The 16,168-nt window shown below is 40.6% G+C and overlaps 1 protein-coding gene across 1 annotated transcript in view; it reads right to left on the bottom strand.

Moving 5' to 3' along the window:
- COL7A1 (collagen type VII alpha 1 chain) overlaps positions 1 to 16,168 on the bottom strand; it is a 294,025-nt gene that overhangs the window by 76,338 nt on the left and 201,519 nt on the right. Inside the window, exons 61-70 of the mRNA XM_073591887.1 lie at positions 16,020 to 16,055; positions 14,350 to 14,385; positions 13,954 to 14,034; positions 11,651 to 11,686; positions 8,726 to 8,797; positions 6,686 to 6,730; positions 4,108 to 4,143; positions 3,748 to 3,783; positions 2,447 to 2,551; positions 1,093 to 1,128 (exon numbers count right to left, since the gene is read on the bottom strand). Coding sequence (XP_073447988.1) covers positions 1,093 to 1,128; positions 2,447 to 2,551; positions 3,748 to 3,783; positions 4,108 to 4,143; positions 6,686 to 6,730; positions 8,726 to 8,797; positions 11,651 to 11,686; positions 13,954 to 14,034; positions 14,350 to 14,385; positions 16,020 to 16,055 — 519 coding nt within the window. The remainder of the gene's footprint in view (positions 1 to 1,092; positions 1,129 to 2,446; positions 2,552 to 3,747; positions 3,784 to 4,107; positions 4,144 to 6,685; positions 6,731 to 8,725; positions 8,798 to 11,650; positions 11,687 to 13,953; positions 14,035 to 14,349; positions 14,386 to 16,019; positions 16,056 to 16,168) is intronic.

The raw sequence follows: 16,168 nt of genomic DNA, 5'->3' as shown, positions 1-16,168 counted from the left end.
ATTGGTAGTCAGTATAAATCTCCTTGAAAATGGTTGTCAGTGTAAATTCCCCCTTACATGGAGGTCATTGTATATTCCCCCTTACACTGGTGGTTGGTGTAAATGCTCTTAATACATTGGTGTCAGTGTAGAAATCCCTCTTTTCTACTGGTGGGTGGTATAAAATTCCCCATTACATAGTGGTCAGTGCAAGTTCCCCCTCACATTGATGGTCAGTGTAAATCCCCCCTCACATTGGTGGTCAGTGTAAATTACCCATTACATTGGTAGAATCCCCCACTATATACTTTTCAAAGATTTCCAGCTTTGCTTTACATGATTCAGAATGTTCCACAGTGTACTGCCTCCTAACTAATCCCATCCCCCCACCTCTGCCACTGATCCCATCAACAACCCCAGCATTGCCACTGATTATACCCCCCCCCCAGCCCTGCCACTGACCCCAGGAGTCCTAGGATCCCTAGGAGTTTTCTGTCTATTGAAGGGTCCCCTCACCTGCCCAGTCCATGGTGTGCAGGCAGTGAGGAGATGATGTGCTGTAACCTTTAGCAACCAATCAGTGAGCAGTAATGCTGTGCACTAACCTCTTGCAACCAATCATTGAGCGGTAAGGATGTGCAGTAACCTCTAGGAACCAATCAATGAGCAGTAAAAATATGCAGTAACCTCTAGTAACCAATTAGTGAGTGGTATAGATATCCAGTAACCTCTAGCAATCAATCAGTGAGCAGTATTGATGTACAGTACTCTCTAGCGACCAATCAACAAGCAGAAGTCATGTGCTGTAACGTCTAGAAAATAAACAGTGAGCCATAATGTGTGCTGTAACCTCTAGCAGCCAGTCAGAGAGTGGTAATGATACACTGTAACCTCTGGTAACCAATCGCAATCGCTGCCTGATCTGATTCAATAAACTGATTTTCAGTCTAGCTGCTATTTATTGTATGTCTCAGAGCAGGTGGAAAGCGAAATTGCATGTAATAGGGGGCCCAAGAAAATGTTTGCCCATGGTGCAGTCAATATTAAAGATGGCCCTGGTGTATTTATAATACAGATTTAAAATGGCTTGAGTTTGCAGTTTATGAATCATACCTTAGCTCCCGGGGTGCCAGCTACTCCTGGAATTCCCTATAAAAACAAAAAAAGCTTACTATGGTAGGTTCGGTTATTTATGTTTCATGTTCAATGTGTTGCACTAGTTATTGTCAGTTTAAGAAATGTTTTACAACCCATGGACTTGACACTCTAAAAATCAACAAACAGTGGTAATCAATAAATATGGCTTTATGTTAAAAACAAAAACAATTTGCATTAGAACACTTCTTAATTCTCCAATTAATCATCTCTTCCTTTTACATTTTTTTCTCATGAAAATACAAGTCCCTTGAGTCCGTCAATTCTGATGAAACACGTCAGGGGCCTCGCATGTGACATCATCGCAATTTGGATCTAGTATTTGGATGTGATTTAACAGCACTGTATTTTATCTTTGTTGCAAGTGTAATTTTAATTACTATTACATTTTGTAATCTGGTTCACACTATGTGGAGCATGGGTCTCCTTTCTGTTTCCTTTTGAGTGACAACTGCCTGAAGGTTTGGTGCCTGAGGAGGTCTTGTCCAGTAGCCTAAGGGTCCCCTTCAACCCCATTGGGAGGTCCACCTGACATATTTTGGTGTGATAACATTTGATCTGCTACCAAGTGATGTGCACTACTAATTGTCAAGGAATCTCTTTACGTGCGTGATATTACCTTTCTTTTCATTTAGGAGGTCATGGATTTTCGGTAAGCCTCCAAATATTTATTCCCAGTGATGGTTTGCCCTAATGGTGGTGGATACACTCATTCATGATATTTTACAGGACGCTCTTCCCTCTCATTTTGCTTTCTTTGGTTATGAATAGTCACTATATTTTTGTTTGTTTAGTGCAGCACAGTTTTTTTTTAATTATATTAAAATATGTCAGGCAGCCTGAAATCTTGATTTCTGTGCCATCTGTGGTGCTGATGAAACTAGGGACAGCTTAATGAGATTAATTTTTAACATTTAAAATTATTTTTACACCAACCATTGTTATATTGACTAGGTTAAAAAAAAGTACAGGCTACCCCTGGGTGACTGGGTGGGAAATGTAATGAATTATAGCCTGGGACCTAAGGAGGTGACGCTCCAGGGTTCCCCTACTTACATCACATTTGGCATTATACATAACATGGTAAAAGAATATTTGAAACGTAAAAAAAGAAATATATCTCAGATACCTTGCATCCCCCCCCCAACAACCAATCAGATTCAAAGCTTCATTCTCATAGAAACTGGGAATGGCAGTAAGTTCATATTAAATTGTTCCACAAAGCAGGTCCTGTGTTGAACCGTATATAAAATTACCTTAACACAAGGTATACTAGGTATTAGGTAGGCAGAGAAAAAGACATACACCTCACCTGTCCTGGAGGACCAATTGGCCCTGGTTGTCCGGGAACACCAGGTGGTCCAGGGGGGCCTGATAGACCAGTTTCTCCTTGAGCACCTTTGGAACCATCACGGCCCTGGTGGAGAAAAGATATTTTCATGAGTTCTTCAGCAAGATCTTCTTAGATTGCCCCAAAACAGGCTATATCCATTGGAAATATCCATTACTGGCCAGATTTTTTCATGGCTGGTTGACCAGTGGTGCATGCACAATGAAAGTTCACTCTCTTGATCATGAAAATCTACAGGGGTATCTAAAATTGTCAATCTAATCTAGTCTACATTTTTTCTAGGCTCTCCTTAATGTTGCCTAGTTATTTTATAACTGGAAATAATCAAGGTGTGTTTAATGTGTTTATTTCACAAAGTTCGGGTGGTGATGATAAACAAATTCATCACCATCCATTCCTAGTAAATAACCAGAAGATCATATATGTTATCCAACCAGGTAGGTGGCAGAATTCATACACTGAAGGATCTCAAGTCCTTGCTCTCGGTGTTGCCAAATGAAGAGAATTGCACACTAACATTGCTAGAACTGCCCAGTTTACATCATCTGTTTTAAATGGAGCCTGTCATTTTTAAAGCAAATCTATGGCCTCCTAAAAAAGTAAGCCAATTTTGCCCGCTACCATTGCACCTATGCAATCTCTACCTGTTTTGTTCAATAAAAGTTCAAACCCATACAAATACTTACCTTAATGCATCCCAGTCCTCTGATCTTCAGTGCTGCAATGTAGACAGGTACTTCTAGCACCTGCACCCATGCAGATGAGGGGCAGGAGTGATGATGTTGACTGGAGTAATAACCACTACCCTTGTAAACTATTGCTGCTTTTACTCACTTAGATTTACTAAACTGATAGAAAACCTCACTGCAACAAAGTAAATCCTTCCCTTTTCTCAATGAGATGAGGGTACGTGGCTGTGCAACTTCAGTCTGTCAGGCAAGTAAAAAAAAAAAACAGCAAACATTGGCGCTAAAGTCTACCGGCAGCTACTTTCACAACCATTTCACAACCATTGCCCCTGCAGAGACATCAGTCACTAGTCATGAACCTTGTCCTACAATTGATTTAATATCAGCAGTCATTCAGTAATGATGTTGATTTCACTGATATACAGATGACCACTTGAGGGAGCATCCAAAGATCAGTAGATCAACCATGAAAATATAAAATATAAAAAAAAAAAACTAAAAACATTTACTCAAGGAATACACAATATAGTTTCAGTTTAGGGTGTAAACAGAAATAAATGAACTGCAACTTACATCTCTGCCAGAAGGACCTGATTCGCCTTTGTCACCCTAAGGCCAAGAAAGAAATAATAAATTAGTATACTGCCATGTAACTTAAATCAAAGCAAACACACTGCTGCATTACCAGGAATCCGTAACCGGGCAAAGAGCCATGTAACCAAATTTAAAGCAATAAGATGTTACTGAAATTCAAAAACACTTGATGTAACAGGACAAATAAGTGTCGAAGACCTAGCGATTCTTTGATATCCTTTTGGAGCAATAAATACCTGAGAGAGGTATAACCCTTACATTCTTGAATGTCAACATGCACGACTCAACTGTTGGAAGATGTATGGTCACACAAATGAGACTAAATTATATTTTGGTTACCTTCCTTCCATCTTCTCCGGGAGTTCCGTCTTCTCCCTATAATTTAAAAACAATGAAGATATAAAAACTTTGTTTTTTTGTACTTCTGGGGTTCCTGTTATGGTTACCTTTTTTTTTTCTTTAATCGTTTTTATATTATGTACCCTGATTTTCAACTCCAAGACCACTGTTACCCCACTATGTTGGTTTATCGCAGGGGGAGCGTAGGCCCACTGGCGTTTACTTCTTTAGGTGTTAGGTCTTAAGTAGAGACCAATTTCCTTGCCTTGCTCATTTAATCGCTTTCTTGGAGGTTTTTGTTTATTCCCTTGGGGGAGGGATCATTTTCTTTCCCAGCTTCTCCCGATTGTGGGATCACTGTCGTTTGGTTATATGCATATATTGCCTAATGTATTTCTTCCTCCTTGTTTTTGATCTGTTGCAAGCTTTATATGTTGTACACAATTTTTTTTTGGTATCTCATGTCTCATGTCTATGTACGCCATGTTCATCTGCTACATGTTTATTATGTATTCTCTAATACTTTAATAAAAAGATTGAAAGAGAAAAACTTTGGTTTTTGACAACAATGGTGATAATAGCTAGTAATAGTAAGTCACGATCACCTTGCAGCCTTGTCAGTGTCATTTGCAGCCTTGCAGCCTTGTCAGTGTCATTTGCAGCCTTGCAGCCTCCATCTGCAGCCTTGTCAGTGTCATTTGCAGCCTTGCCCAGGCTGCAGTTAAGCAGCAGTGACTTGTCAGTGTCACTGCAGTTTAAATATGGCGCCGCCGAGATACACAGAGCCAGTCCTGTGTATTTCAGCTCCTGTCGGCTTTTCTCGGCTCCTCTTGCAGTCCCGCCCAGTCCCACCCTATGATGGACATAACACAGGTCCAATGGCGGGACTGGGCGTGACTGAGCAGAACCGAGCGCCGCCGATATACATACATAGCCGAATGTACTCGGCTAGCTCCGCTCACAGTCACGCCCAGTCCCTGGGTTATGTCCATCATAGGGCGGGACTAGGCGTGACTGTGAGTGGAACTAGCCGAGTATAGCCGAGTACACTCGGCTGAGGCCCGCGGAGCCCCCTATTGGGCGGGGCCCATGGGCTTGAGCCCAGTCAAGCCCAATGGTAAGTCCAGCCCTGATCAGATGTGTTGAGAATTTTCTTACAAATAACATTTTCATTAAAGTTAGAAGAAAAGAGGTTTAACCTTAAACTACGTAGAGGGTTCTTTACTGTAAGAGCGGCAAGGATGTGGAATTCCCTTCCACAGGCGGTGGTCTCAGCGGGGGGCATCGATAGTTTCAAGAAACTATTAGATAAGCACCTGAACGACCGCAACATACAGGGATATACAATGTAATACTGACATATAATCACATACATAGGTTGGACTTGATGGACTTGTGTCTTTTTTCGACCTCACCTACTATGTAACTATATAAAATGTTTGTAAGGACTTTGTTCCACCTTATGACTCCAGCCTGGAAATCTCTATATATTTCATCTGCTATTCCTGACACTGCTCCTGTTCTCAGTTATCCATATTTATGAATGGACAGGATTTGGCCTCTCATGTTTCTCTTCAAACCTACTCCATGCCGCTGGAAGACTCAAACTGTTGCCTTTTGGTGTCTACTTATGAAAACAGGCCAATTCAGACCTAGGAACTTTCCCAGGTATATTCACCTTCAAAAGTTATCTGTTCGCCTCTCATTGCAACCAAAAGAAAAATATTTTATGACAAACAAACAGGATAATGAACCGTCTGTGTTATCTGTATGTTTGGAAACAGTGTCAACCCTAAAAAGGGCTTAGGGGCAAAGTCTAAGCACATAGCCACAAAATCTTCACCAATGCAGCCCATACAGAGCAATGGTGTACCAGTTTGCAGCACTGGGACACACCTAAGCAGATGGCAGCTGAGCAGGGACAGAACCAGAGGTTGGAACAAAGTTGACAGGCAATTTCAGAAACGGGGACAGGCTAAAGGTCAGTAACCAGAGGGACGGGAATGAAAGAGCGCAGGAACTAACATGGACTGATGCTTTGGGATAGGAAATTGACCTATTGCTGAGGCAATGACTGTTGGCTTGCTTGACCACAGCTAAATAGTGAGGTTGAATGACAGTTTGGGGGAAAACTCACCATGTAGCTGCTATAACAATCAGCAGGAGGGATCTGGTGATGCCTATATATATGCTAGGCCTACATTGCAGCACCAAAGTAGAAACAAGTTAGGAAAAAGCACATATTGTTAAAAGTAACAAGTAGCAGATCATCTTTGCTGAGGATCTGTGACATCATAGTCACATTGCAAAATAAGATGCATTGAAGCGCTCCTGAACTGCACCTTGCAGCATCCTGTCTGCACTTGTTCAGTGATAGAGGGGAAACTCTTCATTATACCAGAACAGCTCATGGATTGGATGGATTTGGGCCTATGCTTTAAGAGTAAAGGAGACCTAGAGCAACTCTCTGTATTTCCAAGCGCCACAGATAGAGATAGCTTGAGTATTATTATTAAAGAGACACTCGTTTATTCGTTTTTTTTCATCCAAAATAGCTATAGATAATTAGATTACTCACAATTTTACCATTCAGACCAGGTTTGCCGTCTTCTCCGGGTTTCCCCTTGACAAAAAATGAAAAAAATGCACATTCAAATGTACTAATCTACTTTAAAAACAAAGACATGAGGAAAATCTGATTCTTATTTTGTTAATGCATTTATCACAGGGATGTTGAGGATGTAGTTGAGTAAAAAAAAAAAAAAATCTTCTAGGTCAGTAGTCAGCAATGTACACAGCTCAGGAACTCGTTGCAACCAATCAGCATTTATCATTGACTGATCTCAATTATTAAAAATTGACTCTCATTTATTACTGTCAGTTAATGCCTTTAGCACAATATCACTGTACCTGCATTAGACATGTGCACTGCTGAAAAATTTGTTTGTTTTGTTTTTTTCCGGGTCATTCGTTATACTTGCAATTCGTAAATTCCTAAATTCGAAATTTTGCGAATTTTAAGTTTGCAAATTCAAGAATCCGAAAATAAGAAAGGATATCCAAAAATTCAAAAGAATAACTAACTATTAAATTATAGGTATTGGGAATTCCTTTCAAATCTGGCTGTTAGTGAACGTAATGAACACAAATTTATCCGAAATTATGAATTATCCGAAATAACTAATGCCGCACTGTCTAACGAATGCAGCAATGTCTAAACAAATGGAATGAAACTAATTAATAATAATAATAATAATATTAAAAGGATATTTTTATTATTATTATTGTTATTATTATTATTATTATTATTATTATAATATTATATTATATTATTATACACAATTTATATCGCGCCAACAGTTTACGCAGCGCTTTACAATGTAGAGGGGAGGACAGCCCAATTACAGTAGAGTTTAATACAGAAGGGACAGGAGGGTCCGGCTCGTAGAGTTTACATTCTAAAGGGAGGGGGTGGTGGTACAAAAGGTAATAGATGCAGGAAATGATTTGATGGGGGTGGCTCGGGGACAGTTGTTAGGTGGGTGTGATTCGTTTAGATACGACATTCGTTATTTTGGATAATTTGTAACTTTGGATAAATTCGTATTCGTTACGTTCACTAGCAGCCAAATTTGAAAGGAAATTCCAATACCTATGATTTAATAGTTATTATTAGTTAGTTATTATTTCAGATTTTCGAATTTTTGGGTTTTTGGATTATCGAATTTATGAATTTTCGAATTTGCGAATTTACAAACTTTCAAATGTATGAATTTACGAATCTAGGAAATTTTCGAATATTCGAATTTACTAATATTCGGAAAAATTTGTTATAAGGGGTTTTCGTTAATTCGGATATTTCCGAATGAACTAATTTGTCGAAATTTGTTAAAAAACTAATTCGGAGCGAAACGAATTGCACATATCCAACCTGCATGACTTTTTTTGTCAACAGTGCGGTGGATTTACTAAAGACAAAAAGACTATTGGGTTGATTTACTAAAACTGTAGAGTGCAACATCTGGTGCAGCTCTCCATAGTAGCCAATCAGCTTCTAACTTCAACTTGTTCAATTAAGCTTTGACAAAAAAAAAAAACTGGAAGCTGATTGGTTACTATGCAGAGCTGCACCAGATTTTTCACTCTCCAGTTTTGGTAAATCAGCTCCTATGCATATTGCAAGCTTCACTTTCTAAAGAATACCCAATCAGGTGCAAAGAAAATTAAAAATAAAAACATAATTTTTGCTTGCACATGACTGGATGATGGAAATTAGCAGAGTCTATCAAAGTCTGTCTGCCTTTAGTAAATCCACCCTACGAGTGTATAATTTTGCAGTCTAAGTAAAACCAAGAACCATTAAAGGATGCCTCCTAGCCTATCCTGTAGACCAGGTGTCTTCAAACTATGGCCCTCCAGTTGTTCAGGAACTACAATTCCCATCATGCCTAGTCATGTCTGTGAATGTCAGAGTTTTACAATGCCTCATAGGACGTGTAGTTCCGCAACAGCTGGAGGGCCGTAATTTGGAGATGCCTGCTGTAGACTATAGCTACAGAAACTTATACAGAAGAATACCAGAAGCATGTAGGTGACATTATAGACGTTGACTACTTACCGGTATTCCTGGGGGACCTGCTGGACCAAGCGGGCCTAGAGGTCCTTGCTCTCCTCGAAGTCCCGGAAGTCCCTGAAAATGGAAAAATCAGAGAAGTAAGTCAAATACTATGACATAGAGTCAGACTTCATGGTCAATATTGGCTTTATATGGACAGCTCCCTTGTCATGCACCATAGGCAAAACCTATGTTGATTATTTTTAATGGTGCATGGAGGAAACATGAAACATAGGATTGCTTCCCTTTCTCACTTTCTAAAGTCTCTGTGTTATAGTTTTATAGCACGTCCACTGCTAACACCTACATGGACCGATTATTGCAAGAGATAGTTGAACCTGCTGTCTTTGGTTGCAGAAGGTGAATGAGCACCCTATGAGTCCACTGGCCACTTGTTGATGCACAATAAAATGATAAAAAATAATAAAAATTGATTACCGTAACTATAAGTCCTAAATGGCTCTTCACAGAGTCACAAATCAGTATTTATAATGTTGTCAAATATTTATTTTTTTTTTACTTTTTTCTTCTTGCGGATCTGAAGTTTGTTTGTGGCCATTGGAGGCAACAGCCAAGGCTGTATCCCATCCTATCACCACTACTGTGACCACCTTGCAATGTTTGGTGCCCTTTTAACCTTGGAACCTTACTTTTCTGTGGCTCCGTGCCTGAAATGAGTGCCAGACCTACATTAGCAACACAAAAGAGTGTTACTATGGGCTGCCATAGGAGGTCGTAGTTAGGATTTTTACACCCGCACACACATACTTGGAGCAAAAGGAGGTCGTAGTTAGGATTTTTACACCCACACACACATACTTGGGGCAACTTGGTGACATGGAGATTTCGCTATACGCCATGCGCAATCCATGTCTTTTGCGCTAATAAGCGCCCTTTCAGCCTTTTGGTATAACGCATCTTAATAAGCCCGTGTCTCCCGCATTTTCCCAAGTAAACAGACATAGCCACAGTCCCCACATTCTCAGCTCCATCGATCGACTGCCTGCCCTCATGAGCACAGGCACCTTTTATTTATCAGCAACAAAAAGGAATGACAAACAGGAAGTCATGGCCCCAACAGCCAATCGCTTCCTCCATGCAAAATGACATCACAGGAAATGACAACACTAAAGGGGAGGGCATCCACAGGAGTGGGAGGGAGAAGTGCACATGTCTCATCCACTTGAGGCATGTGCACTGCCCTCCGCCCAGCCACATACATGCACATCCACCATCTTGGTCAGCATGGAGCCCACTCAATACTGCTCAGAGTAACCAGTATCTAGAAAGATCATTCTACTTGTTCTTACAGGCTTGAGAAGATCTGCAGAAGATCTGCAGGGACATTGCCACTGCTGTTGTCAATATACGGTACAAGTATACCAACAAGGCAGATATCAATGTCCTCTTATTGAAGCAGATATGTATCCAAAAAGGGATAGCGTAGCAACAACAGAGATATAATATGTTTCTCTCCTTATGCGGACTTTGCTTCTCTAATGTGCATGGACATTTGAAGGTAAGAAGCCCAGCGCATTGCGCTTGATACTTACAAACCGGCAAACGCCCACACACACAGAGAACACGTCTCCAAGCCTATGAGAAGGTTTTCATACTGATGTTTTTTTCCGCTGGTTTCCGATTCAACCCAAGTGCGCTCTGCTAGAGCGCTCCTTGGTTAAATTGGACACAGGGAGACAGATGGCAATCTATAAAACACACATCCTAGAATAAAATGTCCACATGAGTCCATATAATAAAATTTCCACAACATTAGACAATACTCAATGAACCTACAAGCTTGTTTGGCATGTGGGAGGAAACTGATGTACTTGGAAAAAAACCAAATATAGCAAAGGAACAACATGCAAACTCCATGAAGACAGTGTGCTGGCCAGGATTCAAACGAAGCACCTCAGTGCTGCAAAGCATAAGTGCTAACCACTAAGGCACTGCGCTGCCCAACAAAGCTGTATAACAGGTATATCAAGATTTTTAATTTGCTTTTTATTATGACTGCTTTCATTAATAAAGCCTTCTCTTGCAACTTTTATTTAAATATGTTATCATTATTGGATTACACAAGTAAGATTTTTAATAATGTATGGGACAGTTAAACAAAAGTCCATTCCCTCACTAATGCTTTGTAGCTCTAGACCTCACTTTACTCAAGCTATTTCACAAATGTGTCTGTGGTCGTAGGAAAGAAATTTGCTTTGTGTATGGCCTGCCAGATACATAGCTCCCAACTGTTCCTGATTTCGAGGGACTGTCCCTGATTTGGAACAATGTCCCTCTGTCCCTCGTTCGCCTTCATTTGTCCCTCATTTTGGTCTGATCCATATAGTTGTATATAAAATGCACTTTTTACCCAGTGTTTCCCAGTGCTAAACCTTTGTTCCAAATTCTAAATTGGTGCATTAGTAAAATATAAAAGCCAATATAAAGGAATAGTAGTGGTAAAAAAAAAAAAGCTCTTGTGGATTTAATTAACCTTTTGTTTTGGTTAATCATCCTTTAAGAGGGCGTGACAGGGGGCGTGTCCTATGCCTACATACGTTTGCTAGTAGGTGTCTCTCATTCCCATCTAAAAATGTTGGGAGGTAACCCGTAGATTGGGGAGGTATGCAGATAGTCTGTCTATCTGGAAGACTTGATAGATAGCCCAAAAGCCAAATGGAGTAGTGCACATGATAGGCTAACAACATGGTTTATCGTTGTCATCTTTCAACCGGAATTGCTGTTACTGGCCAGATCTTCATGTGAGAAAATTAGCAAAATTTAGCAAAAAAAATATTTGCTTGTACAAGGTGAGAAAGTACAAGTTCAAACATCTATGGCATGCCCGAACTTTCAAACAGTTATGGATGTTGGGTTCTGTAGCTTGTCCATCCGTGTTGCACTTTGGTTTTGCAGTGAAATACTTACATCTCTCCCAGGTTCCCCTTGTTTTCCGACTTCGCCCTAAAAGTAAATGGAAAGTGCGGAATTAAAGACCAGAAGTGTTAATATCTTCTTTCAATTCTCATTTAGCCATTCCTAGTGCCATTTGGAGTTGGTATTCTTTATCAAGCCTTCACATAGGTCTTCTAGTATATCTGATCATGTTTTTAATAACAGCGACAGCTCCAGCCCTAAAGAAGAGAGGCTTTTCCATCAAAACATATTGACTGCATCTGGTGCGCTTAAAGTGGATCTTTGCCCATTCCCCTCACCTATTATTTTTTTTGTTTACCCCCACTTACGGGATGTTCTTCAGATCCTCAACCACTCAGAGGATCCAGCATTGTCCCACTGAGATCCTCTGGTCTTCTGCCACCGCTCGGTCTTGCGCAGCCTTGTTGCCTTTGACGTCATCAAGGGGCCTGACTAATCTTTTTGGTTCCGCTGGCGCACCTCCCAATGACGCACCGCTAGATACACCTTCTCCTTCTTTTTGAATGAAGAGCTATGCTATATATGATGTGCATATCCCAGGGGGCACAGCGAGCATTGTGCATGTCATTCGTCTAGGCGAGTAATGTGCATGAGGGGCAGGGTCGCACTAATTCATAAAAAATGTAAATAAACAAAACTAAACAAAAAAATAATAGCGCGTGTAGCGGGGGGGGTGGATTTGAGTTTCCTCAGGGGGTGAAGATCCGCTTTAATCCTTAAACATTTTGAAAAGACCTTTAAGTGATATGAAATTTTATACTAGGCTCTTCTCAGTAACCATCCCAGAATTTAATTTTCAGGGACACTGTAATCCTTTGATCTGTGCATCTTGATTTATAATTCACAATTCCGTTTAAGTGAGTCCTATACACCCAAGTAAATACACTATAATACCCAAAAGTATTAGGACACCTGCCTTTACACGCACATGAACTTTAATGGCATCCCAGTCTTAGTCCGTAGGGTTCAATAGCGAGTTGGTCCACCCTTTGCAGCTATAACAGCTTCAACTCTTCTGGGAAGGCTGTTCACAAGGTTTAGGAGTGTGTCTATGGGAATGTTTGACCATTCTTCCAGAAGTTCATTTGTGAGGTCAGGCACTGATGTGGACAAGAAGGCCTGGCTCGCAGTCTTTGCTCTAATTCATCCCAAAGGTGTTCTATCGGGTTGATGTCAGGACAGGCCAATTAAGTTTCTCCACCCCAAACTCGCTTATCCATGTCTTAATGGACCTTGCTTTGTTCACTGGTCCAAATCCTTTGCTGGAGGTGGGATTATGGTGTGGGGTTGTTTTTCAGGGGTTGGGCTTGGCCTCTTAGTTCCAGTAAAGGGAACTCTTAAGGCATCAGCATACCAAGACATTTTGGACAATTTCATGCTCCCAACTTTGTGGGAACAGTTTGGGGATGTCCCCTTCCTGTTCCAACATGACTGCGCAACAGTGCACAAAGCAAGGTCCATAAAGACATGGATGAGCGAATTTGGGGTAAGGAAACTTGACTGGCCTGCAACAGAGACCTGGCCTCAACCCAATAGAACACCTTTGGGATGAAATGGAGCGGAGGCTGGGAGCCAGGCTTTCTCGTCCACATCAATGCCTGACCTCACAAATGAACTTCTGGAAAAATGGTCAAACATTCCCATAGACACACTCCTAAACCTTCTGGACAGCCTTCCTAGAAGAGTGGAAGCTGTTATAGCTGCAAAGATTGGGCCAACTCCATATTGAACCCTACGGACTAAGACTGGGATGCCATTAAAGTTCATGAGCCTGTAAAGGCAGGAGTCCCAATACTTTTGGTAATATAGCGTAAGTTCAAAAAACTGATATATACATGTCTGCATTTTTGATGCACATTCAATTCAATATAATTAAAATATAAACATTCCAGATAGTACTGGTAGATAATAATAGGAATGTAATAAAATATGTACAAAATAGGCAATCCGTTTTTCCCTACAATTAATACATAAGCTAGAGGTGAAAATAAATAATTAGTAGGTAACTTACACTTATGTATATACGTTAACGACAGAAAAAAGGAAAAAATAAATACAATACATGAATAATAGTTACTAGATAAATTAGACATTTCTAACTAAAGTATAGTTGGTTATAGATGCTAGGGTCACGAAAAAATGTTTTCAAAAAAATACAGGATTATACACTCCACCTAACTCCACCCCATTTTATCAGTATGTGGGCAAACCCCACCCACTCTGTTAAGCCCTGCCCTTCAGGTTCTGAACTTTCCAAATTAGGCAGAGTTGGGGGGGGGTACCCTTTCACTTACTCTTAGCCCTGTAGATCCTGGCTGTCCAGGCTTCCCATCGACTCCGTTCCTTCCATCAGCTCCAGGAGGTCCACGGTCTCCCTTTAAGGAAATTAAAAGAAAATATTCTTACTGCTTAATCGCATGATCAAGGTGGCCAGGGGTCATCTGTCACAGCTGGTGAACGTTGCTCATAGCCTCAGCTGATGCACTTCATGCCACTGGGAATCTGGATGTTATTAGCACAGGATCCGGTGGAATGAAGGACACTGGCATGGGCAGGGCTCCACTTCCAAAAACAAGGCCACACAATGACGTAAATTGAATTAAAAAAAAAACAAAAAAAAAAACACTTCACATTAATGATCTCCTATGCAGAAATATTTTGATAGTGAATAAGGATTCCTATCTGTTTACCTTTTCGCCAGGAGCTCCACGATCTCCAGGGTCCCCCTAAATAAACATTGAAATAGCAGAATTTAGAGGAAAGTTTAATGGCTTTTTTATTGATTTGATTTTAACATTTTTATAAATTTTGAAGCTCATAATGTAGCTGAATTTTTAAAATTATTTACATTCAGTATAACCTTTATTTTGCAGTTAAACATTTTTTTTTAATGTTATTTATCACTTTTTTCATAACAAGCATACAAACAGTAGGCATTAGGCCTACGGCCAATGGCCACATATAACAAAAAAGAAAAAACTATATACATTTGCAGTTAAACATTTTTAATGGGATATGTACATGAATCTGTTCCTGCAAAGCATGCTAGGCATTCTAATATAAAGGCCCAACACTTTCTTTAGGCTTTCTGGCAAGCAAAGTTTATTGAATTGTTAAAGTGATTGCAAAGTCTTGTTTTATTTTCTATAAAAATAACAAACATGTTCTACTTACCTGGTCTGTGTAGTGGTTTTGCACAAAGCATCCCGGATCCTCCTCTTTTTGGGTCCCTCTTCTGTTGCTCTTGGCCCCTCTCTCCTGTTGAGTGCCCCCCACAGCAAGCAGCTTGCTATGGGTGGGGGCACCCAAGCCGAGCTGCAGCTCCATGTGTCCATTCAGACACGGAGCTGCAGTTCGTCCCAGCCCACTCTCTTACTCTTGGCTAAGTGACTTTGATTGACAGCAGCGGGAGCCAATGGCAACATCGCTGGATCAAGATGGGGCTCAAGTAAGTATTAGTTGGGCTGAGGGGGGCTGCTGCACACAGAAGGCTTTTTATCTTAATGCATAGAATGCATTAAGATAAGAAACCTTCTGCCTTTACAACCCCTTTAAGATGTTGCTATTCTGTTGGAGGAGAAGTGGGGATGGGAAGGGGGGCTGGTTTCTTTGCTCTGAACTATTCAAGTCTCTGTTTAGCACACTAGATGCTATATGAGACCTCCTTATACCCTGTACACAGGACTGGTTTTGCTGTCGGAATAAACTCTGAAGGTTTTTCTGACGGAATTCCGCTCAAGCTGTCTTGCATACACACGGTCACACCAAATTCCGACTGTCAAGAACGCGGTGACGTACAACACGTACGATGGGAGAAAACGTACGACGTCTCGTACTTGCTCCAGAGCATGCGTCATTTTTGGTACGTCGGAACAGCATACAGACGAGCGGTTTTCCCAATAGGAATTTGTTCCGTCAGAAAAATATAGAACATGTTCTCTATCTAAGTCCGTCTGAATTATCGACGGAAAAAGTCCAATGGGGCATACACACGGTCGGATTATACGATGAAAAGCTCCCATCAGACTTTTTCTGTCGGAAATTCCGACCGTGTGTACGGGGCATAAGGGTTTCATTTGCTGTCTGCAGGTGGTCAGAACTTAATAAACAAAATTAAGAAAAAAAATAAAATTCTGTGAAAGAGGGTTCTGCAGCTTTTTCCTTAGCACGGGCTGTTTTTTGGCATAGCTAAGTGTGCACAGCATCTACAGCCCTCCATAGAGACCAAAGGCCTCTAAACTTGCACAGTTCTTTACTGTATTTACTAATGTGACTTTGCCTTTTCAACAAAGCAGCAGGACTCAAGTGATCATACTCTAAACTCAGGATTTAGATTAATCCTAAAAATGCAGAAACTCACCCGATTTCCTGGAGGTCCCCTGGGTCCTTCAACACCCTGAAGGAAAAATAACAATAATTTAATAATTAATTCTGACTTCAGCTGCACCAGCCCTGAGCGTATGGCCTGGAAATTATTTTTTTTTTCAAATTCTTTACTTATTTATCAAC

This window comes from Aquarana catesbeiana, linkage group LG07 (assembly GCF_042186555.1).
Source record: "Aquarana catesbeiana isolate 2022-GZ linkage group LG07, ASM4218655v1, whole genome shotgun sequence".
NCBI classification, from domain to species: Eukaryota; Metazoa; Chordata; class Amphibia; order Anura; family Ranidae; genus Aquarana; species Aquarana catesbeiana.
The sequence above is the reverse complement of the archived record's forward strand: the minus strand, read 5'-3'. Positions and strand labels throughout refer to the sequence as shown.